The 26,010-nt window shown below is 35.1% G+C and overlaps 1 protein-coding gene across 1 annotated transcript in view; it reads left to right on the top strand.

Annotated features, from left to right (window-relative positions):
• The first annotated feature begins 320 nt into the window (after positions 1 to 320).
• Positions 321 to 26,010, top strand: part of LOC149796595 (embryonic protein UVS.2-like) — a 55,565-nt gene continuing 29,875 nt past the window's right edge. Inside the window, exon 1 of the mRNA XM_089961317.1 lies at positions 321 to 1,149. Coding sequence (XP_089817443.1) covers positions 1,068 to 1,149 — 82 coding nt within the window. The 5' untranslated portion in view covers positions 321 to 1,067. The remainder of the gene's footprint in view (positions 1,150 to 26,010) is intronic.

Below are 26,010 nucleotides of genomic sequence, written 5' to 3' on the forward strand. Positions count from 1 at the left end.
TTATAGAATACTTTCAAATGGTCATTACTTTAAACATTGCAGAATATTTCATGCTTATTAAGTGTCCCACTTTTCACTTGGCCTTTAATTTTAAATCGTCTTTCAATGAGTAATTGTTAAATCTTAGATAAAAAGGTATGAATAATAACCCTTATTCTACAAGCCGACCCGGAACAGAGCAAACTTGTGTTGTACCTGATGGTAATCAGAGTTTGTTGTGTGACCCGTCAAGCCCTTATTTTATTGGTTAATAGTGCAGTACGGTCTATAAGGTGTAATCGTAGGGCTTGTTAAACAGAGCTAATATGACATACGCCAGTCCACACGTGGTTATAAGTGGGAGCTCTTATATCCGTGATTTGTTACGAGTATCGAGTGTTCAGTTGCTTAAACCAAACAGAGAACTTCTTGTGTCGTCTGCAGCAGACCATTGGCTAACTACATTGCAACGACGCACTTGCGCAGTTATCACTACTAAAAGGCCACAGCGTCACCTTTTTATAGACCGACGATATCAGAGATATTATTCACGCGAGATCTTATCCTCACGAATGAGAAACTGAAGCGAAAGGAATCTTGTTCGGTCACCGCATTTAGAACTTTTGTTCGGAACATTGCATACATTAACAATCGGCTGCAATGAACCTTTAAGACTGAATTTTTGTGTGGTGTAGGTAGTTGGTAGCTATAGACCAATAGTTATTACAGTTGTGAAAGGCAGTGCGAAATAATTATTGCTCAATACAGTTGAAGAAGGCGTAGAAACAACAAACTGACAACATCGTTAGTGAAATTCATCTTCATATGTCCAAATCTGTCAGCAAAAGTTACGTGTTCCAGAGAAGAAAAAAAAACGAACTGTATGATAATTTGCTGTCTTTCAGATCGGACTTTGAACAAAGCAGAAAAAAAAAATGTGAAAGGATCATAGTGCGCTTGTGGTTAGATAAATCGTAGATAAGACGTTAAACCATTTCACTGTCTTAAATAAAAATGAAAACAAACGAGGAAAAAGATTTTGTATGTTACAGATGTAAACGACGACTGCAACTTCACTTCCAGACGACATGGTTTTAATGTTGGCAGGATATGGTGAAGTGTTATCTGTTTTGCTGGCCTTTCTGGTGTTTGCTACGGACATCGAAATCGGTAAGTAGATCTGCACGTGGTATACGATTCAGTTTATTTCTTTAATAATGCTACTGTTAGTTTGTTGGCTTTGAAATGATTTTTCAATTATTTGAAGTTGAAAAAGCAGTGGGATTGGGCCAAAGTTTTCCAAACTTATCAAAGGTCCTCTCTTGTACAAGTGTAAGATATATAAATAAAAGAAAGGCGGCTCAAAGCATGTAATAATACAAACTATATGAAAAAGATAACTACAACAAAAACACAGGAAAAATATAAAACATCGAAGAAATAATATATTGACAAGAAAAATAAGAAGAATAGGAAGAAGAAGAAGAAATGAACGATAAACGGTTGACAATAAATGACTTAAAGCACGGAGTAAACAAAACTAAAAGTGGTTAGTCGAATTTGTGAGCTCCCAGAAGATATATTTGGGAAAATAATCATTCCTACTGTTTTAAAGGTGGTCACAAGTAGAAAGGATCGATCAAAAGAATTTAATCGTCTATTGCTGGTCATTGGAATAATCAAAGAAAGGCGTGTTGAACTGAAATCCACTGAACACGAGGGTCGTGTGTTCTCTCCGTATTATCAGTTTTTAATCTGTTACAATTTGATCTCAATTTGGTTAATATAAAATGAAATTTACTGTTTGAATTTTATCTTAAATAGGTTAACATGATATTAAATTTACTATTTGTAATGGGGTGCCTTTTCAATATTAGGTCGAATTTGTTTCTTTGCATACGCGTACGTACGACTAATCAGAGTATTTCAAAGGGAGGGAATTCCAACATTTGATTATACTTAGAAAACGAATACAGAATTTTAGCCTGGACGGCACGGACGTTATCTGATGTCTATTAACACAGACGAATTAATGGGACAGGAGGTAGTAGCCTACTGCCGAACTCTGTAGCGTCATGGTCGTGCATGATACACTAAAGTGGGTGGTATTATAAAAAGGTAGACAGATGTAGCTCTACAATGATGCCAAATAATCTGGAATATCTAGTTGCACTACAAAATACAGTTTTAAGAATTCTCATTTTTTTTGGACCCGACTTTTTTCTACGCTAAATTCGCCCGTGGTCGGAATCCGATTTTGTGTCCGGATTTTAGACTTTTTGGTCTCAGATCTAAAGCAAACCGGTATGAACTGCAGACAGGCAGATGAGCCTTTGAAAAAAGTAGGATAAGATGGGCATTTGGAATAAACAGTGGTCTCGATACAAAAATAAATTTGAAAAGATCCAACTTTTACCCTTCTGCTCATGCGCGAGTCAAATAGCCAATGAAAAACGACGTTTCTAACACAACTAGGCAGTATGTTATTGAAAGATCACCGGGAATTTGGTGTTTTAAGATCTATTCAGAAATAACTTTCAAAATGTGTTTCCTACTCAATTTTCAGGCGAAAATGGCAAAAACCTCCAGGGGTTAATGTGTTAAGAACTAATCTAACACTTTCTCTACAACAGGATGAAGAACTTTCCAACAATTATGGTAGGGCCATTTTATTCTCAGTTTTATTTAACATACGTCTTTATAATTAGTTGTACAAAATCTTGATTTCTTTTATAGTCCCCCATCACATTTCGAAATAAAGAGCATCAGCATTGGTTATCGAGCATGTAGCGATTATGGATGCTTGACTCAGATTATGATGCTGTTGGCCTACTCAGAATATAGTTTGTTTCATAACAGTCATTATTATAGTCCTAACATTGGAAAATAAAACGCTTACGACAAGGGCAGCTCAGTTCTGGATAAGGCAACGACTGATATTGCTTGTGACACTATGGAGATGTGTCGAAATTCGACGCCTGAGATTTATGAATTGAAAAGGGTAAGCTAAACTGCACGTTGCGCGGAGAGAGAGAGAGAGAGAGAGAGAGAGTGTTGCTATTGTAAACATCATCTTTTGGTTGTTACAAATAATTGAACAATTTTGTCAATCATTGCATATTATTGTTTTCCTGAAAAGTAGAGACCAAACGCAGAGAAACTGACTGATGATTACCGGCACCTTTGCAACTTTCAACTTTGTTCCGATTTCACTACAAACTACCGGGTGACGGACGTGCCTCAGAGCACTCACGTTTATGATCAATATGATCACGCTTGGGCCCTTCCGCCAATGTCTGGAAAAATACTTCGGAATACAGCAGCTGCCACTGCATATATATATCATCGTTATAGCATATATTATAGAGACTCAAGGACTGAGGTGTTTAGTTTAAACATATTTTATTTTTTGAATTTGTGACTGGAGATTAAAAGAGGTACAATATAGAAGGTAAAGGATTAGAACGAAAGTCAATGGCTTGTAATTTTCTCCTTTTACGATAACAATTTTCTTTAAATATAAGTGAATATGTGGCGGATGATATCAAGTTTTAATGACAAAAAATTGAATTTTTTAATTGTTAAAATGAAGAGTCTCTTGGCAATATATTAGAATTCAGTCATGGGCTATTACAGCGGGAGGATGAACAGCGATGTGAAAGACGAGGAGAATTAAAGAAAGAACTTAAAAGGAGAAAATATCTATTACAATGTGTCAAACATTGTCTAGAAAGTTGAGAAAATAGGCAGAAAGGTAACGGGAGAGAAAAAAAAAATAAATAAACAAATAAATAAATAAATAAGTAATCAAATAAATAGAAGGAAGCGTTGAATAAACATAAAGGAGGTATTTGAAGTTAAGTTACCATTTGGCGTGAGAGAGTGAAACAGTTCGATGTGTTGTTCTTAAACGCAAGAAAAAAGAGGTGTTGTGTACTTTATTCAGAGCCACATCTACAAAGCTGTAATCTAATTTTATTCTTTGTTGTAAGTCGGGCATAAAGAATATGAAATTTGAAATTCTCTTCCTCCCCAATAAATGTGTCTTTTAACATAATTGTTGCAAGTATTTAATATGCTTTAGAAGTTGCTAATGAAGAATATTTGACGAGTATCAATAGATAATGTATTCCATTCTCGAATGGAAGACGGAGAAACGAGTTGTAATAAAGGGCTTGTTCTAGCCGGTACTAATTAGAAATTACATCACAAGTCATGGCGAGTAAAATCACTGACAGCTGGTCGAACCAGAGGTGCGAGATAGGGAAGTCATGAACCAGTTGAATTTTTATACAAGAGTGCAAGCTTGTGTTTTTGTCGTCTCATTTCAAGACTTTCCCATCCTATTTCTCGGTGTAGAGCTTCAATAGATGCAAAGTTTGTTGCACCCGTCACAATTTTGACTGCCTCGTTTTGTATTTTTGAGTTCTCTTTCCTCGAGCAATGTGCAATTGTCCCAAACCACATTACCATATTTCCTGTTCTTAAACACCACGGGAACTTCTAAGAATGACATAAAAGCCATGAGATATTTCATTTGACTGACTGAGACACCAAAACGGTTGCAGAAAGCTTGCTCTGAGCTTTTTGAAACATTAATACCTTATATAATGTTGCAGAGGAAAGGGTAAATAACAAATATAAATAATACAGCAATATTTTCATCCGTTCATACATCAAGCAATCTTTTACCTTAAATCTGATCCGCAGATAGATTTACTGTGGTTCAGTTAATCGATCGCTTAAATGGTTTTACCGCTTTTATTACATACCTTTTAACTTTCGTTTTATGTCAGGTGAGGAACAATTAATAATTGTAGGGGCATGTTTTTATTACAATATGTGATGCTAAGTATATTCTTACACGTTTATCCGTACGGAGATTTATATCGAGAAATGTCAACTTAATCTTTTCTGCAAGAAGACAAGATCTTAGCAAACCCCGAAAATTATAACGATTATCCCAGGTATGTCTTAATCTGATCGCCTTATCGGTGAATCAAATAGTGACCATTAAAATAAAGTACATATGGCTTATTATCAATTCTTCTAGTAGCACATACACGAGGGTTATTTTGGCTATTACAATAGTACGTACGATGAGTCTATGGCATAGCAAACGTGTAAACTGTGACGAAAGTATGATCATGTAATGTTATATGTAAACATTTTGGTATGCTTGAAAGTATCATTCTACTGGTATTACGTAACAATACAATATAATTGACACACATCAACATGACAGAATGGCTATTTACTGATAATCAGGTATCGTCCAAAATTGTCGTATTTTGAGAGAATTTCGAGTAACTACCTGTACCGGTGGTCATCATGAGGATTGCATTTGACCCCCCCCCCCCCAAATCATACACACGTCTACCCCTCCTAATGATAATAATAAAATAAAAACATTTTATCCCAATTATTCTTCTCAACCCCTTCATTTATTCTTGCTTCCTCTACCGAAGGTTAAGACAGAATAGTAGATTTTTAAAGTTCACTTAATGTTCCATACCAAGAAGAATACATATTGATGGGATTGAAACTGCAAACGTATTAGAAACTTACATGAACGCATTACTATTTGTCAATGTTTGTAAGTTTATAAGTGTGTGTGCGTGTTTTGTGTGTGTGTGTGTGTGTGTGTGTGTGTGTGTGTGTGTGTGAAAAAGAGAGAGAGAGATTTTTAAAAATCTGAGTTAGGGTATTTACTGCATTTAAGGAGTTTTGTCAACACGAACTCAGATGCTTTGTGGATGAGTGTTCCAAATGATATATGTCTTCTTTTGGTTTACACTCCAGACTATCCACAAACAAACGTCTCTGTTACAGGGCAAGGCAATTGTTCACCGTGCACAGACCTTGTCTAAGTGCCTTCCTCAAATACCATTACTATGGTTTGTGCAATAAATATTTATGTGCAATGTGCGTGTTTAGGATAGGTAAAGTACAGAGACTCGTAATGGGATATTCGGATACCTAATCAGTCATGCTAGTAGTAATTAAGTGGAAACAATGGGTTGTAAAATGTCGTAAATGACGTCAAGAGAAATGAAGCAATGTTGGAAAAAGAAAGGACCTGCAAATAGGATAATGCAATTTGAATAACGCTTATAATTGTAATTTACTTTTGTGCCTCCATTCGATGGTACAGTATAAAAGTAAATTATGAGCATCACGTAAATGTTTCAAAGGTCGTTTAAACCGTATATAAATACAAATAAAAAGGAAATACAAGAACCAGACCATAAAAAAGCAAATGAAGCAGGAAAATAAACATTACCATGAATATGGACATATTAGCAAAGGACATAACCACCTTTTGGGGGGGTTAGAATCATATAAAAGATAAAAGATAAAACTCTACAAATGTAGAAAGAACTGGGAAAAATAAAACATTGAAAGATAAATCATTCTAACCCAAGAAAACAAAGACAGATGTTCCAAGGACACGCCAGAACAATAGGGTCTATATTGTGCCAATCAAAGCTAAAGCCCGAAGAATGTCAGTACACAATTGAAACTATTGAAACGAAGACAAACACATCCAACAAAAACCCCAAATACGGATATTACAGTATAAAAGATGCAGATCAAAAATGTAGATATAAAGAATTACATGAGATTTTAGAGAGAAAACCCTTACAAATGTAAAGTTTAAGTACTACAAGATAAATGATACAGGTAAAAATGTGATAATAAAAACAAATAGCAAGAACTAAATACTAAAAATGATCATAGCAATAACTAACTGATGTCACAAGAGGAGAGTGAATTGATAAATAAACGCACTCGCTGTTCTGTGGGTTAAATCTTTTTGTTTTTTGCACTGGAGTTTTTCGTTTGAGTCATTTGCCATTTACTGTTAAACTTTACATTTTCTCGGAAGTTATAAAACTAGAAGAAAACATTGCATTTTGTACCTCTAAATTAAATTTATTAAACACGAAAAGAAAGACAGCTATTAGAGGATTGCAACACACTCATTAGTTTACACATTGATTGAAAAATGAATGAAAAGGTTAACATTGTGCGTACTTTATTTTGAGGCAACAATGTACAAATAGAGCTTCAAAATAGATCGAACGCTTTAGTGACGTTAATGGAAATAACATAATTGCCAGTGCCCTTCAAGGTCTGTTTGAAAGGAGAATCCAAAACAAAGTTTAAAAGGACAATCCATTTTATGTAATTCTCAAAACTCACGTATAATAAAGACCTCAGAATCAAAAAAGATCTCAGAGGTCAGATGTTAATGTTTGCTCATTACGTCAAGCGCTCAAACTTTGTTTGACCTTGACAACATCTAAACTACAAATTTACTTTCAAAGTGTACTAAGACATAAATAAGACTGAAATAAGAACATTTATGAATGAACCGTTTTAGGATGGCTAAGTTAATGATTTACAATTAATGTTTCCTTCAAATTAGTTTAGCGGAAAGAATATCATATTTCCAATTATGTCACAATCAGTTGTGTCGGTGGTTCAGATGTGTTTCATTGTGACGTTATGGGTTCAATGTGACGTCTTCCTGTGCTATCTTGTCAAGTCGCCAGTTCTGGGCTATGTATCTGCAAGTACATTTTTTTTTGACATTTTCCCCATAAGTATTAAACAAAATCCTCACATTCTGCACTAAAACCATTGCAGAGAAAAGATCGCTGAAAATGTGATATCAATTAAGTATGATTTTGTCATCAAAGCGTACAGTTTTCTCCAGGTATCATTTTACCACCAGATTTACATCGTTGTGACAGCGGTATTATTCTTCTAAAGGAAAGTTACTCACTGTGGGGAGTATGGCTTAGAGAGGGCGTTTCCAAACCTGCCGTTGTCGTTTACGTGAATAATTTCAAAAACCTAAGTGACCTTCTTCGGACTTCAAGATACATGAACGAATCAAGTTTCATTTTGTGGAGACTTCTATCTAATATACATCAAATTAAGACGTCAGAATTAAAATGTTATTTTCTTTAAAGGGAGGTCACAGTGACCTATATTTGAGTTTCTATTGTGGAGACTTCTATCTGGTTGACAACGAATTTAAAATACCAAACTAAAAATGTTACTTATCATTAAAGGTCTGTCACAGTAACGTCTATTCACATTTAATTTTGTGGAAATTACTATCAGGTAGACATCGAATTAAAAAGCCAACACAAAACGTTACTTATCATTAAATATAGGGCACAGTGACTTATATAAGAGTTTCATTGTATACTACTCCTTGAGTCTTCTGAAACTATAAATTTCATAATTATAATCAGAAACAATTTTTTTTTTACTATTTTTAAAACTCGAGCATTGAAGAAAGAAACTAAATCCGGCCGTCCTATAGGCCAACATAAAAATCATTTGCACTTATATGGTCTCTGACTACTTTTTGACACATTTCCCCATATGGGATATTTCTATGTGTTGTTTATACTACCACGTTTTATAAACTACAACTAGAACTTTATTTATGTTGAACAACACCAATACACACATTAATGTAATTAGTATGTTGCGAATGGAGAAGCTTTTCTCATGACAGCTGCTATTACAGCACAGTTGTAAGATAACACGGTATAAAGGTTTGCATAATGATTTTTATTAGGTTAGGTATTAAAATATTCATGGCACGGTGTCGAGTTTACGTCAGAAATATATATTGCACGTGGTGTGCAACATATACGCACAACTTGTATTTAATGGCGTGATGGACTAAATTATCTTAATTTTAGATTGAATGAAAGGTGACACGAAAGACTAAAGCAAACAGTCACGAAAATAATGTAAAGACAAGACAGTCGCATTTTTAACGCTTGAAATTACTACCATTTGCATACCTTTGATTGTGAACATTTTTCAGGTGGGTATTAAATAACATGTTTCATTCAGCCGTACCTCCAATACGTCAGAGGTTGGACCAAACATTATAGCAAAGTTAACGTCAACAGTCACACACAAAAGTCTGCGTAATTTGCTTTTCGTTTTTGGGATTATATAAAGAAAGATATTAATATTCAAAATAAGTCGGCATTTTCTTAAATATTTTGCTACGATTCTATGGCCTTTGTTACGAGGTGGGGATAATGATGTTACAAGCCAGGAGTATTTGCTTGACCGAGCGGTGTCAGACTTTGGCGTGATTCTCGTTAGAAGTCACAAGTTTACCCCGAATTTCCAAAGACTGTGATACAGCTTCAGTTGTAAATTAGAAAACCCGACTCGTTCATTATATACATAAATTTTACTCTAACCAATGCAAGACCAAAAATCTCACAACTTGCCAAATATACACCAATCGCACATCTGCATGGTTTCTCGTCATCAACTTTCCGTATCGTCAGCAGTTCACGCCGTAGAAATTATACAACTGTCCCCTAACACAGGGAACTATTTAACTACGCCACCTTAGGCCAGTCAATTCATGGTTTCAAGGCAGATTTCGTCAGTACAACTGCATCAGATTTGCCACCATGGCTACATAAACGGTATCTGCAGAGTCCCTTCTTATTCATTCCATTGTATAATTTACCGGTTTCCTACCGTAAATACTGCCACTGCAGTCACACCACCAATGTACACCACTAGATTTTAATAGGGACTATGGTACTCCAGGGACACTCTCATGCGGTTTTGACCTGAATTCACTGAAAGTGAGCCATCCATCATGGAATCTTACTAACACTTCACTTCGTGACGTTTGCTCCTGGTAATTGGCTAATTATTTCGGGTTAAGAAATATTACCATTGCACCAAATTCCAAAAATAAGGCAAGAAATCACAAAATCTAAGAATTCCTTAAAACGGGACGCTATAACCAAATGCGCATACTCCAAACTTATTGCAGTACTTTGGTTAACGTTATCTAGGAGATGATCGACTGTGATTTTATTGCCCATATCGAGTAAACAATACAATAAAATATGACACTGATGGATGGAATAACATAAATCTGAGCAGAGATATAGAACAGAACAACACGGGCACCCGTATGTAAATTATAACAATTTAATCAATTCTATTAACAAAAATGAAAATGAACATTATGTTTGAATGAGTCACTTTCTCTTAGAAATATTATTACAAAATTTATGCGAAATTCAACAAGCCATTCTGTTCTATCGATATAACAAATTTCCTCAGTTAATCGAGTGACTGATTGAAATCAAATTGCCGGCATGTCAGCATCACCTGAATGATTCCGGTCTTTCCAAATCACTGTTGGTGACATGTCCCCGTTGCCGTATTTCTTTTCCTTCTCTATGTGTCTGTCTCCGTCTGCCTGTCTGTCTGTCTGCCTCTTTCCTCTAGCGTCTTTTGGTCATCAGCCGTCTTGGTTGTAGACTGTGCTCTCTTTTCAATGTGTAATACAGGTATGGACCTATTTAATAGCCAACCTAAATACGTGTCAAGTATTTTTCTACTCCTTGAATCAAACAATATTTCCACTCTTTTTTACGTCAGATATCGTCTATCGTAATTTAAAAGAACTAATCTATGTTCAGTTCGAAACCAGATGCTAATACACACACCCTACAATAATAAATTAATGTATTCTTAGCGGCTATTCGTATTCCTCTGGAACGATTACATGATTAAACCTTTTTGATAACCATTACACCCCGCTTTGGCTATTAATCAACAGCTGATCTATGAGTTAACACACATTCTTAATATTAACACCATCGATTCTTGCTTTTGGTTGACAATAATTCACAACTTAATTACACAAATGAATTACTAGACTTCACTCCTTGTCCTAACTACGTTATTTTACTCATTAGCGAATTATTGACATACATTTCCAGACATGGAAAAAATCAATTCTTACCATACCGGATACATATCATTTAAGACAGATAAGTTATATTCTCACAATTCTTATCAGAGTAATGCATGCAATTCATACAATACATGATTTCTATTACATCTGAACGACGTAATTCGAACAAATTCTTATAATCCGTAAGTCATATAACATTCGAGACAAAATGTATGCAAACTATCAACTTCTGAACTCAAATAAAAATGATGTTATGAATTTTAAACAAAGAACTCAACAAATATTAAACATACTTACATCAAAGCATATTGTATGTGATTGAGACTAACATTGTGTTTAATTGAGACTTGCTCTTAATGTGTAGCTGAATCTCTGTTCCTCTTGTCCTCAAATTTCCAACAATTGTCCACTAGACAATTCAGTGAGAAAAGTACTCTTTCCGTTACTAATCATGGAGATAAGAACTTCCTGGTTTGTCTCAGAAAGATAGACTGTCTAATTTCGCAAGGGTGATTTACTTAAAACTTTGAATTTCGTCTGGGGAAACACACCTCTTCGTTTAACTTCGCCAATCAGGATTACTTTCTCTAACCGCTAAAATTTTAACAATCTCATCGAAGTCAGAATAATCCTCCGTCTATATTAATAACTATTATGGGAAATATCATTATATATAACCTGTTTCAAATGACCCAAGATTTCCCAAAATGTTTGCTCTGGTTTGTCGCAACTATGCCAATTTCCGCTAATTGATCATACAATGACATATCTGTTAGGCTGTTATCGAACGGACTCTAATTAAAATTCAGTTCATGCCCCAAACAGAGCATATCGCAACCGTTGTATTCAGCAATTTATTGCGGGTTTAGCCCATAAGTCAGACTTATTGATAAGTCGCGCTGACCACGGAAGGTACTGCGAAATTATCTCTACCAAATTTAGTACCATTACAACCTTTAAATAAATAAAAGAAAAGACCAAAAACAAATGCATTTAGTAAAATTTAACAAATATTTTATTTCTCTAGAATACAAAGTAAAAATTTCAAACGAACTACCAGAATTATGAAATAAATCCCCAAAAGTCCTAATAGTTACATTATAAGTCTGAAAGTTTAAAGTGATCTAAATGAATTCCAGTGGTGTTCCGAATAAATTCCAGCTATAAATAGCTATTTTCTCCAATGTTTAAAAGTCAAATGTGGTAAATTTAATCTGTTATTAAATGTAAATTGAATATGCAAGTCCATTTTAATCAATCTCATTTTCCTTCTGACCAAAGCTGATCTGTTGCGAATAATATAATAATTACAGGTTTTTATTTTAAGTGTTTTACATTTTTATTACATTATTGGTTAAATAGGTATTACATTATGGGTTAAGTTTATTATTTAATCGGCTAATATTATATTAACGTTTGAAATTTATTCCATTTTCTGTCTGCATTTCAGCAACGATTAATTAGTACAAATACATCTTTCTAGCCATCACCGGTGAAGTTTTGATCATTCCCAAAATGGAATACGTTAGCAGCGTCTATCTAGGAAACTCATTTTCTGATATATTTTTAGCAGTATAATCGTTTACGAAGAGCTAAAAAAGGTAACATTATATTTGTATGTTTATTGAGAGAGAGAGAGAGAGAGAGAGAGAGAGTTAAAGGCGTTGCATGAAGACGATTTTCGCATGTGACACGTGATTATTATCTTCATTGAAGAGTTTAAACTCATTCTCTGATGAGGAGATGAGATAATGCTTTCAATCTAAGAACGCTAAATTGCGCAAGCTGTAAGTCATTTTGACTGAGCAATTAGCGTCAATATTAAATTGTCAAATATGTATTTAGTAGTAAATTTGACGCGATCTTGACCCACAAATCACAATGCGGGGATAATGATTCTTCAATCTAAGACCTAAAATGGTATCTATGATCAACTGCAGATTCGATGGAACACTTTTTCTCTTTCAGTGCCTGTTGAAAGACGATATGATAAAATAATAATTGGAAATCTTAAATAATCACAGGTTCCATTATTCCTATAATGTAAATATCATTTGAAAAAAGAGAAAAGACACCACTATATAAATGTTCAAAAAAATGTACACAAAATCCGACTTTAATCATTTTAGTGCCAGATTGTTGTCAATAGAAACCTATTCGCTTCCCGTTTAACCTTGTACGAAAATTGAATATCCCAACATGCATATTTTATTTGTGCCTTTGTAACTTAAGCCGTAAGAAATTTCGCTTTGCGTAGCAGATCAACTGTTATATTGCAATGATCTTTTAAAATAATCACAGCCGATACAACACCTGATCCATTCTTCTGGTGAAGGTAACGATTCTTAGATAGTCACCGGGTAGTCTGGTACTGTCAGAGCCCAGAAGTCTTTGTATACTGCCATAATACCGTAACATAAAATTAGTAATTTCCCTTTATGACAATTCAATACAGTCGATACTTTTATATGAGAAATACCATTTTGTGGAGGAATTATATGTGTGGGTTCAAGGAACTGTGCGTGAACTATGCAATTAATGTCGTCGATACGCCGTTTATTTGGGTCACTACGTAGCAGAAAACAAGAAAATATTCATTCTAATTAGCATACAATTCAACTTTTGATGAAAAGGTTATCTTGTATCGAATATCTCCTGATGATATTTTACCCCATTATGCAGCTCGTTCAATAGAACCATTTGATGATAGCTAATTATTTACCAATATAAATATGATCTAAATGTTTTATGCCGAGAGCAGACGACATTTCAGAACTTCATTTCTCGCATCAATCTGATGGGTACGAAATTAGTATGCTGGTTTGAACTGAAACCATTTCTTTGTCCATTGTTTAGCAATATTTGAAATTTGAACAAGACTGTCTTTTCCTGTGACACGTGCCAATTTATTGAATGACTGCCGTACTGCAATCTTATACTATATGTCGTTAATGTATTTGCTGAATGCTACGAGCGCTGTACATTCAAAATAAGACACAAACTGTCAGGATATTTAAACTGTCCTATCACGTCATGAGAATATAAGAACATGATCGATCACTGAATAAATTAAAAATCATAGAAATTTGCCCTAATTACTTAGTATTCGACTCTAATTACTTTGGAGATATATTTTCTTACATGAATTAAGTAAACTGATCTCATATAGTCTTGATCAATCATGTTCGATTCAGAAACGCGAGGGGAATTTCCATTTTCTCATTTTGGACTGACATGTTTATTCACCTAGTAACTGTATCTATTTCCACAAGAAACCCATTTCTTTGTCACTTTATCATGATAATAGTAACTCTCTTTGTCTACATAAGTAATCTGAAACTATATTTTCCTCAAGGTTTGGATGTCATACAGATTTGACATTCACTTCCAAGTATACGCCATCTCATATTTGACTATATTCTCTGCTAAAAATGATGACGGTCCCTTACTTTGATTAGTAGGCAGGTTGTATTACAAAGAACCAATACTTTTAAACATGCATTTTTCAAAGCGAAGCCTTTATAAATTAGCTTAAAATCTGAGTTAATAAAGATTGTGCGATGTAGCCATAAAATGTATAGCAAAATATGTCTTCAAATGACATCTGTAAAAGTGAATTTCGGCCAAGTAAGACAGGTTTACGTGCACCAGGATGGCGCTCCTTGCGACCTGTACAACACAAATACCGAGTCCGCCTATGTGAATATGAATACTCATGAGTTTGACTTTTCATCCATAATAAAGACGAAACGTTAAGAAAAAGGTACACATGTATTGCTGTGTTTTTCTTTATTGACCTTTGAAAGGGTGTTGTTGAAAAGACAGACTGGTTCACCGGGATCAGGCCTATTGTGTGTTGTGTGAAGTCAATCTTCTTTTCCTGTTGTGGCAAAAAGAAACTGTAAAACGATTTTCAGAAAGGGATTGTGTTTTTTATTTAATATAATGTTTTTATACTATAGATACTAGTTGTCTGATGATGTATGAGAGATCCCCCACCTCTTATGGTTTTGGTTATTGCTATCTAGGAGACGATCGACCACGGTGTTATTGCCCGGATCGAGTAAACAATAAAGAAATATATAAAATTAAGGGATAAAATAACAGATACATGAGCACAGATATAGAATAGAACAACACGAGCCACGTATGTAAAATATAATAATTTTATCAATTATTTAAACAAAATGAAACCGGACATAACATTTGAATGTTTCGCTTTCTCTTAGAAAAAGATTTACAAACTTAATGTGAAATTCAATTAGCCGTTCTGTTATACTGTTAGAACCAATGTCACCAATGTAATTATATAATCAACCGACAAATGGAACAGAAACTGCCGACATGGCAGCATCATCGTGTGCTTCCTGTCTTTTCCGAATCATTGTTGGTGATGGGTCAACGTTTCCGTATTTCTCTCTCTCTCTCTCTCTCTCTCTCTCTCTCTCTCTCTCTCTCTCTCTCTCTCTCTCTCTCCTCTAGCATCATCGGGTCATCTGCCTCTTGATTGCAGATTGCACTCTCTTTCCACTGTACAGTCATCTATGTAGCTATTTTCCTTCAAATAAAAATATGGTACCCAACCTACCTGTGTCAGGTTTATTCTTCTCCTGGGATTAACCAATGTTCCCATTCTCTTTTACGTCAGATAATGTCTAGTGAAATTCGAAAGAACTCAGCTATGGTCAATTCTCAACCAAATACTCACTCGCAACCCTATTACTATAAATTAATGTATTTTCTAGTTGCTCTCACATTCCTACTGAGACCATGATATAATTAGCCCCCCTCTCCTCAGGTCCTGTTACTGCACCGCAAAGGCTATACATTACCTGTTGAACTGTGCCGGTCGGCACACACTGAGAGAGAGAGAGAGAGAGAGAGAGAGAGAGAGAGAGAGAGAGAGAGAGAGAGGAATGCAACTAAAGTGTTCAATTAAACAAATACAGAACATGGTGAAACATACAAATACTTAACTATGTAAATTCTACTCGTAATGTCACCATTCACCTCGCCATTGTTTTGGGGTCAAAACATTGTCATTAAACAAACTTTTTGATACAGATTCTTGATCTCTTTTTCTTTCATGTCAATTACTTCAACAGGTATTCAAACAGGTATACCAGAACATTTCGGATAGCAGAATGAACACTTGAGGCGAACTTTTCACTGTAAAGACTATTGAACTTTTCCCCCGATTTGTGATCCTTACACATGGAAGTGGCAGTGAAGTTCAGTTCTTGAGAGTGAGTCAGTGGTGAAATACTCTTCATCTTCATCGGATCATAATGCACACCTGACTGCATAAACCAGGATTTGCATTTTCATAATGTTGCTCCTCACCAGGGTGTACGCTGTTCAATATAAATAATAAACAGTGCGAAGAACATACCTAGATATACGACTGTGCATGGGCAATATCAGGGTCTACGCTGTTTGCAAAAATGTTTAGCTGAGAAAGGACATACGTTTGTCTGAGCCAGAGTGTGGTCATTTCAAGGTCATGCGTTTATTTTTGTTGTTGTTGAAATGATGAGCTAAGCGAAGAAAACACCCTGACTTGGACTAGTGCCTAAAGCTTATCAGGGTCTATACTGTTTGCTAGAATGACTGGTCTACACTGTCAATTTGAAAGAATGATTTGAACGAGCAGCATACCCAGATCTTTGGACAAGGTATGGACAGCTATCGAAAAGTCTAGGCTTTTCGCCAGAATGATTAGTAGAGCAATGACATACCCTGTTCAGGGCCCAGAAACGGCCCTAGGTTGTGCGGGGTCCAAGGCAGCAAGCGATGAGCGGGGCCTCAAGCAGAAAAATTGCATTGCGGAGTTGATTTCTGTCAGCAGCGCGGGGCCCCTGAAAGCGCGGAGCCCATGTCGGTAGCCTTGTTCGCCTTGCCCTAGGGCCTGGCCTGTCAGGGCCGTTATGGCCAGTTCAATGTGTACACAGTTTGATTCAAATAACGAGCAGAGCGAACAGCTCGCTCCAATTTGGACCAGGACCTGGATAGCATCAGGGTGGACGCTGTTCGCTTGAATTAATGATTTTAGCGAACAACATGCCGTACTCTGGGCAGTTCAGGGTCTGTGCCGTTTCGTTTGAGATGTTGAGAGAGCGAATATCACACCCTGACCTGTGCCAGCGCCTGTGCAGCTCGGAGTCTACACGGTTCGCTTGAAATGAAGAGAAGATCGAATACAATACCTGACTGAACTTGTGTGTAAAGTGAACAAAATATCCTGAACTAGCGCTGTGTTATGTGAAGGCTGTTCTAGGTCTTTGTGGTTTTCATCTTGGTGAATACGGTACTCTTAAGAGTTTAAAATGCTTCAAGTAGCAGTCTTTAAAAAGATATTAGAAGGTAAACAGTATAGATTACATTGAATAAGTTCGTATCTATGTCTTAAAGTTTCAGTAATGTTCGTACTGAGTGCAATTAAAGACCACATCTAAACTTCGCAACATGATTCCTAGGTGTCTGGAGTGATAACTTGTATTTATTGTCAGTTTAAAGAGGGAAATATTATGGTTTAATGTTTTATAAACCATTTTAAAAATAGATCAGATTTGAAGGTTATTTGAATGAATCACTTTTTGCAATTAGGTTGCCGGTACTTGTATATCTTAAAATAACTCTTTCAGATGATAGAAATAACCGTAGCTACTTAGATGTCAGAAATGACCCATGCCTTTGAGATTTGAAGCAACTTTGTTGACAATTATTGGAGAATGTATTTTATGATTGTTATGTGTCACTTTTGTTATAACCACACTATCTTTAAAATTTGTTATATTAACTATGGCCTTCAGAAGTAAAATATCAATACAAACCTTTTAATGAGAGCGAATTCTCCTAAGCTGTGGTATGGGTACTTCGCGTCCCGTTCATCGGGAAAAGTTCAAATTCACCATAAAATTGGTGAAATTCTTTGTGAGATTATTTGATCATGTTTAATAGCATCGTGAATTCATATCTGAGTGCATCATATGGTGGTCACCAGCCTTGAATACTAACCTCTAATGTATCCAGCCAGGGTCTGTCTGGTTTGTCTTCACTAACCTCTAGTATATCTAGCCAGGGTCTGTCTGGTTTGTCTTCACTAACCTCTAATATATCTAGCCAGGGTCTGTCTGGTTTGTCTTCACTAACCTCTACTATATCTAGCCAGGGTCTGTCTGGTTTGTCTTTACTAACCTCTACTATATCTAGCCAGGGTCTGTCTGGTTTGTCTTCACTAACCTCTAATATATCCAGCCAGGGTCTGTCTGGTTTGTCTTCACTAACCTCTAATATATCCAGCCAGGGTCTGTCTGTTTTGTCTTCACTAACCTCTAATATATCCAGCCAGGGTCTGTCTGGTTTGTCTTCACTAACCTCTAATATATCTAGCCAGGGTCTGTCTGTTTTGTCTTCACTAACCTCTAGTATATCTAGCCAGGGTCTGTCTGGTTTGTCTTCACTAACCTCTAATATATCCAGCCAGGGTCTGTCTGTTTTGTCTTCACTAACCTCTAATATATCCAGCCAGGGTCTGTCTGGTTTGTCTTCACTAACCTCTAATATATCCAGCCAGGGTCTGTCTGGTTTGTCTTCACTAACCTCTAGTATATCTAGCCAGGGTCTGTCTGGTTTGTCTTCACTAACCTCTAATATATCCAGCCAGGGTCTGTCTGGTTTGTCTTCACTAACCTCTAGTATATCCAGCCAGGGTCTGTCTGGTTTGTCTTCACTAACCTCTAATATATCCAGCCAGGGTCTGTCTGGTTTGTCTTCACTAACCTCTAATATATCTAGCCAGGGTCTGTCTGGTTTGTCTTCACTAACCTCTAATGTATCCAGCCAGGGTCTGTCTGGTTTGTCTTCACTAACCTCTAATATATCACTAACCTCTAATATATCTAGCCAGGGTCTGCCTGGCTTGTCTTCACAAACCTCTAATATATCTAGCCAGGGTCTGTCTGGTTTGTCTTCACTAACCTCTAATATATCTAGCCAGGGTCTGTCTGGTTTGTCTTGTTCGATTTATATTTTACCTCCCTCAAACAGCAATCTTATTGCGCAGCCAAATGTCTTCCCTCCGTATATGGGCTGGTATAGATAGGTTACAAGACGCTTTTCATTTCTTTTACTCATCCTTATTTTAATTAAATGTGACCAAATGTGCAGTTCGTTTTTCTTCGCATAATGTCAAGTTGTCATCTTAGCCGTAATTACATACAGTCGTACGATTCATTTTTTGTGATCAAAATCTACATTTTTAAAGTCTGAATTTCTCTCAAGTTCCTGCATCAGCTATCGTTTTCTTAAAAATCTTGTTTCAAAAAGTCACTGTTTACTGAAAATAGTGTTAACTGAGAGACGAATCATAGGAAATACATCACGAAAATGACGGACACCTCGATTATTATGCTATTTCTACAAGTTTCCTTTCTGACATCCTTTGAGCGTAAATTGTTTTCAATAAAAAGTGACAAAAGTAAAGATGGCTGTGGTGTTTGTGTGTGTGTCCGTGTTTTTACATATGCAAACATTATGTAGACATCGTGGTATTGTCTTTTGTACTTGTAAATTACATCAACGGGCTATCAGCTAGAAACTTCGACATTAAATCGTGCAGAAATATAGAATTAAACTGCAAACATCTTTACTGGAAGCTTCCAAGAGCGTCACTATACAATTCTGGACGGGAAATCATATGTTCTCAAGAGTTTCAAGTAGAATTATTGAAATGCTTCCTATTCCAGCAAAGTGGCATGCAATTACTATCAAATGTGTCAGAACATTGCAATAATACAATGAGTTTGCTATGGCATAATTTATCATTTCCTATACAAATCGGTTAGTCCATGCTCTAAAAATGCTTAGCTTTCTTTATTTTCGAACTCAGATTTAGAACAAGTGTTACACTAATTTTAAATTTTAGTTCTGAAATAAAGTAAGCTAAAATATTTTGTGATCCAACGTGCTTTTTTTGGTGCGGTCTAGTGCTTTCTTAAAAGAAAATTTTCACGATCACGAAAATGATAATTGCCTCGGCACTTATGCCAAAACGGGAAAACAGTTCACTGGCATTATTCTAGAAAGAGCTATGAAAATATCATAATCAGTTAGGTAATAAGATATTTTGATTGCGGATATTTTGGAGTGCTTACTACTTTTTAACAATGATGTGGCATTTAATTTAAGAAAACTACATGCTCACTGAAAGTTTTAAAAGAGTAGAAAATAAATTATGTAATAGATTGATTGCTACTCATAGTTAGTTTCTCTGTCATGTAAAGTCACTCTTTGATCTAGAAAGGAGTTCAGCAATTAATTTTCCAATATAGAACATAGTATTAGTTTCAATGACTCGGTTTGATGCCCTTTTTAAGATTATTTGAATCAAAACTCCGTGGAACCGTACTTCGTGTGTGTGCGTGTCTGTGTCTGGGTGTGTATGTGTGTGTCGGCGAGAGCAGACATACACAGTGAAGTATATGAACGATGCTTGTATAAAAGTGAATATTGATTCACTTTCTACCTATTTCACACACACACACACACACACACACACACACACACACACACACCAGCCTTTGTTTTATGAAAAGATTTTCAAACTATACTTTTTATTGCTTGTGATATCAACATGTGTACGTCTCCAGTGATAAATTATGAAACTATCAGAGTCTTACTACGTCTACGACTTGGATGCATGTATATAAACTGCTTGGTCCATCTTTTAAAGTAAACAATGCCCCCTAAAATTATTTGCCTTAAAGGAAAAAAAACCATTTTTTAAGTATAATTTAGAGATAAAATTGCTAACGTTTCAATCCCATACAATAGATTCGAATTATACAAACTTCTCACAATTCCATTTTACTTTGATGCACGATATTTTAATTTATTCCTCTGAAATAAGAAGACTTTCTCCAGAAATTTGAAGTCAAATTCCCCTCCCCTTTATAAAAAAACAAAAACAAGATAGGTCCATCTTTTCAAGCAACCAATGCCCCCTAACATTATTTGCGTTAAAGGAAAAAAAAAACATTTTTTAGCATAATTTAGAGATAAAACTGCTAATGTTTCAATCCCATACAATGGATTCGAATTATACAAACTTCTCACAATTCCATTTTACTTTGATGCACGATATTTTAATTTATTCCTCTGAAATAGGAAGACTTCCTCCAGAAATTTGAAGTCAAGTTCCTCTCCCCTTTATAAAAAAAAACAAGATAAAAAAACCATAAAAAAACCCAACAAACAAAACACCCCCCCCCAAAAAAAAAACCAAACACAAAAACAACAACAAAGAAACAAAGCAAACAAACCAAAACAAACCAAAACAAAATAAGAATTTTTGGCATGATGTAAGGTGTGTAGAAAAATGACGTCAAATGATGAGTCTCCTAGAATATTGTGACAATATGTTGTTTAGTTGACTTAAAACGTGTTTCGAGCTTTTAGATGTAGCTTACTAAGTGTAATTCAATATATTGAAAAATTATTTCTATTTAAGATACCTTCTAAGAAAGATTTTTTTAAAGATACTTTTAATAATGGAATAAAACTCTAGATAACAGTCTTTATCTGTTTTACATACGATCCTTTCTTTTCTTTCTTAATTCCAAAGCACTGGATTGAATTTCAAAGCACTGGGATGAATTTCAAAGCATTGGGTTGAATTTCTCTCATATCAGCAGAAAATCTCCTCGAATAGTGTCCAAGTGTTGATCTTTACGTGATCACCAGTCAAAATCTCAAAGTGAAAGGTCTAACTATAAGACAACAACTCGTATTTTTACTTGCATTTTTAAAATGCATGTTAAAATATTTGAAATAGTGTCCCTACTCATATATGAACTCAAGGTCACATCACACAAACTAGGTCACATCACACACACACACACACACGCGCGCGCGCATACACGCAATAGGTGAATTAGTGTCACCCCAACACACACAGACACACATTCTAATTTCATCCAACCACCTAATCATAGAGAGAAATGTTTTCATACTTACAGAAAATAAAACTGTGCAAAGCAATTAATTACTGCTCACGTCAATCATGTACTCTCATTATAGGCAATTAAACTGGATCTGCATTTAACTTCCACTTGAGCAGCCTATCTCTTCTGTACACAGTCCAAGTTCGAGGAAAAGTTCCTTCCATTGTTTGTTGCTGATCGTTTCGACCATTCGGATACGTATGTGACTAGTGACACATTATAACAGTGTCAAAACCTCACTGACTAATATGTATGCGATTGGTGATACGTGATGACATTGTCAAAACCTCACTGACTAATATGTATGCGATTGGTGATACGTGATGACATTGTCAAAACCTTACTGAATAATATGTATGCGATTGGTGATACGTGGTGACATTGTCAAAACGTCACTGACTAATATGTATGCGATTGGTGATACATTATAAAATGGTCAAAACCTCACTAATATGTATGCGTTTGGTGATACATTATGACATTTTCAAACCTCACTGACTAATATGTATGCGTTTGGTGATACATTATGACATTGTCAAAACGTCACTGACTAATATGTATGCGTTTGGTGATACATTATGACATTGTCAAAACCTCACTAATATGTATGCGTTTGGTGATACATTATGACATTTTCAAACCTCACTGACTAATATGTATGCGTTTGGTGATACATTATGACATTGTCAAAACGTCACTGACTAATATGTATGCGATTGGTGATACATTATAAAATGGTCAAAACCTCACTAATATGTATGCGTTTGGTGATACATTATGACATTGTCAAAACCTCACTGACTAATATGTATGCGATTGGCGATACATCATGACATTGTCAATCCTCACCGACTAATATTTATGCGATTTGTGAAACGTGGTGACATTGTCAAAACCTCATTTACTGATCTGTTAGAATTGTATATATATATATATATATATATATATATATATATATATATATATATATATATATATATATATATATATATATATATATATATATATATATATAAACTGATTATTTTATCTTTGAAGCAAATAATGCCCGTTTAAATATAAACGTACAATCAAAATATTTCGACTGATATAACTTTGTAAAGACTAGTTAATTTGTCATTGGGCAATAAAGTTTTCATTAGTCCCTAATCTCTTAGCCTTTTTCTAGTATAACCTGAGATAAAATTGTCAGCCTTTCAATCTGATCAGGTTAAATCGCATCACAAAACCTCTGATATGTGAAGATATTCGGCATGAAGGTACAATACCAGAAAGTGTATCTTGAGTTGGAAAGTATGCACTGAAAACTGTTGGAAATTGAAAAGAAAACAACAGAAAATACACCATCAAAATGTTTCGATTGATACATGGTTGGCATGGGGACATCTTTAAGCGATTAATACCTTGCCTTGTACACATTGTTATAACATTTATGATCAAGAATGCAGAGACTTTATTATTTGTAGTTTGATATCTTGATACGTTTTTTCTTTCTGAGAGGTAGATACAAATGACGTGCTCGGACCAGCATGTCATTTGTTGTAGAGGCCGATACAAATGACGGACCAGCATGTCATTTGTTGTAGAGGCCGATACAAATGACGGACCAGCATGTCATTTGTTGTAAACCTTCAATACACCGTTTAAGGTTTGAACAAAATTATATTTATCTGATTAAGACATTGTAATCTCATTTTTTTAAATCTAATATATCACATTGCTGAATTACTCTAAGTCCACAGAAAGAGAAAATTTCGATCAAAATATTACTATTTCTGTGGCACATGTTTTTGATTTGCTGTGAAAAAATTACACAGTGGATATAATGGCTAATTACACTTCATTCCGTCAGGATATAAGAAAACAACTCAAATTACACAGTGTATATAATGGCTAATTACACTTCATTCCGTCAGGATATAAGAAAACAACTCAAATTACACAGTGTATATAATGACTAATTACACTTCATTCCGTCAGGATATAAGAAAACAAGTCAAATTTAACAGTGGATGTAATGGCTAATTACACTTCATTCCGTCAGGATATAAGAAAACAATTCATTCTTGCACCTCTATCCTCTGAAAAAGAACGATCCTTAATATTATTGGGGTACTTATTTGAGTTCATGTAAATGTTCCATGATGTTAAAAGTGCAACAGTATTTTAATAGTGGGGGGGGGGGGAGGAGGAGAAAACACACCTTTGAAATTATCGAATCGTCACTAAATGCACCAGCTTGATGTACGTTTGCACACTGCCTACGATATCTTTAGAGCGAACAATGCCCATCAAATATTACACTTAAAAACTTTATCTTTTGAGTGGCAGTATTTTGCAACGACCCTCGAGTTTTTGTTGTTGTTATTCTTGACATAATAAACTCTCTCTCTCTTTCACACACACACACACACACACACACACACACACACACACATTTTCTACAATATTCTAAAGTAAAATTATAAATGTTAAGGTCCCAAAGAAGCAAAGAATTACTATCCACGTTTAGCCACTTCCATTTTAGAAATGATAATTTCACAAGGCAGTTTCAAACTAAATCTGCATCTGCCTTTACCTACTCCAATCATTAAATTTAAACAGCTTATCTCTGTACGCAGTACATGTTTGATGGAACAGTTTTTTTCTGTTTCTTTTTACCAGTCGTTGTGACCTCTGTGATCCTTACGTGCCCGGTGATACATTATGAAATTATCAAAGCCTCACTGGCTGGCCTGTTATGATACATTTATATAAACTGCCTGTCTTCAAAGTAAATAATGCCACTCTAAAGATACACTAAATATATTTTGACCGATAGTAGTTTGCAAATATCCTCTGTACTTTGTCAATCGAACTTTTCTTTGTCTCTCTGATCTTTACCCTTTACAGATCATTTATTATATGTAGTTCATTTTCTTGCGAGACTCAAATAAATTGCATATATAAACCTGTATTTCATTTTCAAAATCATTCAGATATAATTTGATAGTCGAACACAAACTGAGGAAGATAACATCTTTCCGATTAACTCAGTGTAATTCTTTTTCTTGATTAGTTTAGAATCGTGGATGATTGAATTACATCGAAGTCCATAAAAGAATAAAAGGCCGGGTCTAAGCATTACTTTATCCGTGACATTTGTTGACGTTTGCAAGTGAAAGATATACAATAGATATAATCGCCCAATTACATATCAGTGAATAAACAAATAAGAACTCATTCTTTGACCTCTGTCTACTGAACAATTTGTCCCTTTTAACCGTGTTATATTTATTTAAGTTCTTACAAATACGTTCCATGTCATATACGTTCCATGTTAAATCTAGGACGACTAAAATAAGGCAGTAACTGAATCTGAAGGAATAAAAACAATATATGATATTATCAAACCCTTATGAAATGAAAAATCTAGATGCAAGTATGCACACTGCCTGCTTTATTATGGAAGCAAATAATGATTCTCTAAAGATCATTATACACTTAATTGTTATTGGCATGGAGTACATTGCACCAACCCTCGATTTCATGTCCTTGATGTAACCCCGTCTCCCATTTCTCTCGCGCTCTCGCCTTTAAGTATATGGATCTAATTGTTAGGGTTTCAATCATGTCAGTCATGTCATATTTTCAATCATGTCATATTATTATAAAATCTTCTGCAGTATTAAGATACACACCAACAAGTTTTTAAAAAAATGCAAACTTGATCCTTCAGGTTTGGTACATGTGCAAAACATCAAGACATTTTAAATGAAACGACTGAAATACACTATCTGAATGTCGCTTGATACAAATTGTGCAGTGAACTGTCCTTAAGTGACAAAGCTTTTTTGTAGTTTTTAAAAAAAATAAAATTTCCTCTAAACTAATACATTTTTGCTTCAAACTGCATATAGAGCATAAGGAGAGGTTATTAGTTGTAGTTTGAGATCTTGAAAAGTTTGTTTTCTTTTGAGAAACTTAAAAAAACCCTGGACGCTTAGAGCGGTATTTAATTTCGTAAAACCTCTCATATACGATCCAAATGACTGAATGAAACTGTAGAAATAATATCTATTAAGTGTTAACACTTTAATCTCTTCTTTTCTGAGTTTAAGGAAATACATGTCTACAGAAAGCTATATTTATGTAAAACTGTTGATAATTCTGTGACACCTGTTGACATGCTCAAATTTCAAGTGATATCAGTCGCACAATTAAGTTACAATACGTCAAGATTTTAGATACTGTGTTCGCTTCCATCTACTG

Source organism: Sinohyriopsis cumingii, chromosome 6 (genome assembly GCF_028554795.1).
Source record: "Sinohyriopsis cumingii isolate HCF-2022 chromosome 6, ASM2855479v2, whole genome shotgun sequence".
Taxonomy (NCBI): Eukaryota; Metazoa; Mollusca; class Bivalvia; order Unionida; family Unionidae; genus Sinohyriopsis; species Sinohyriopsis cumingii.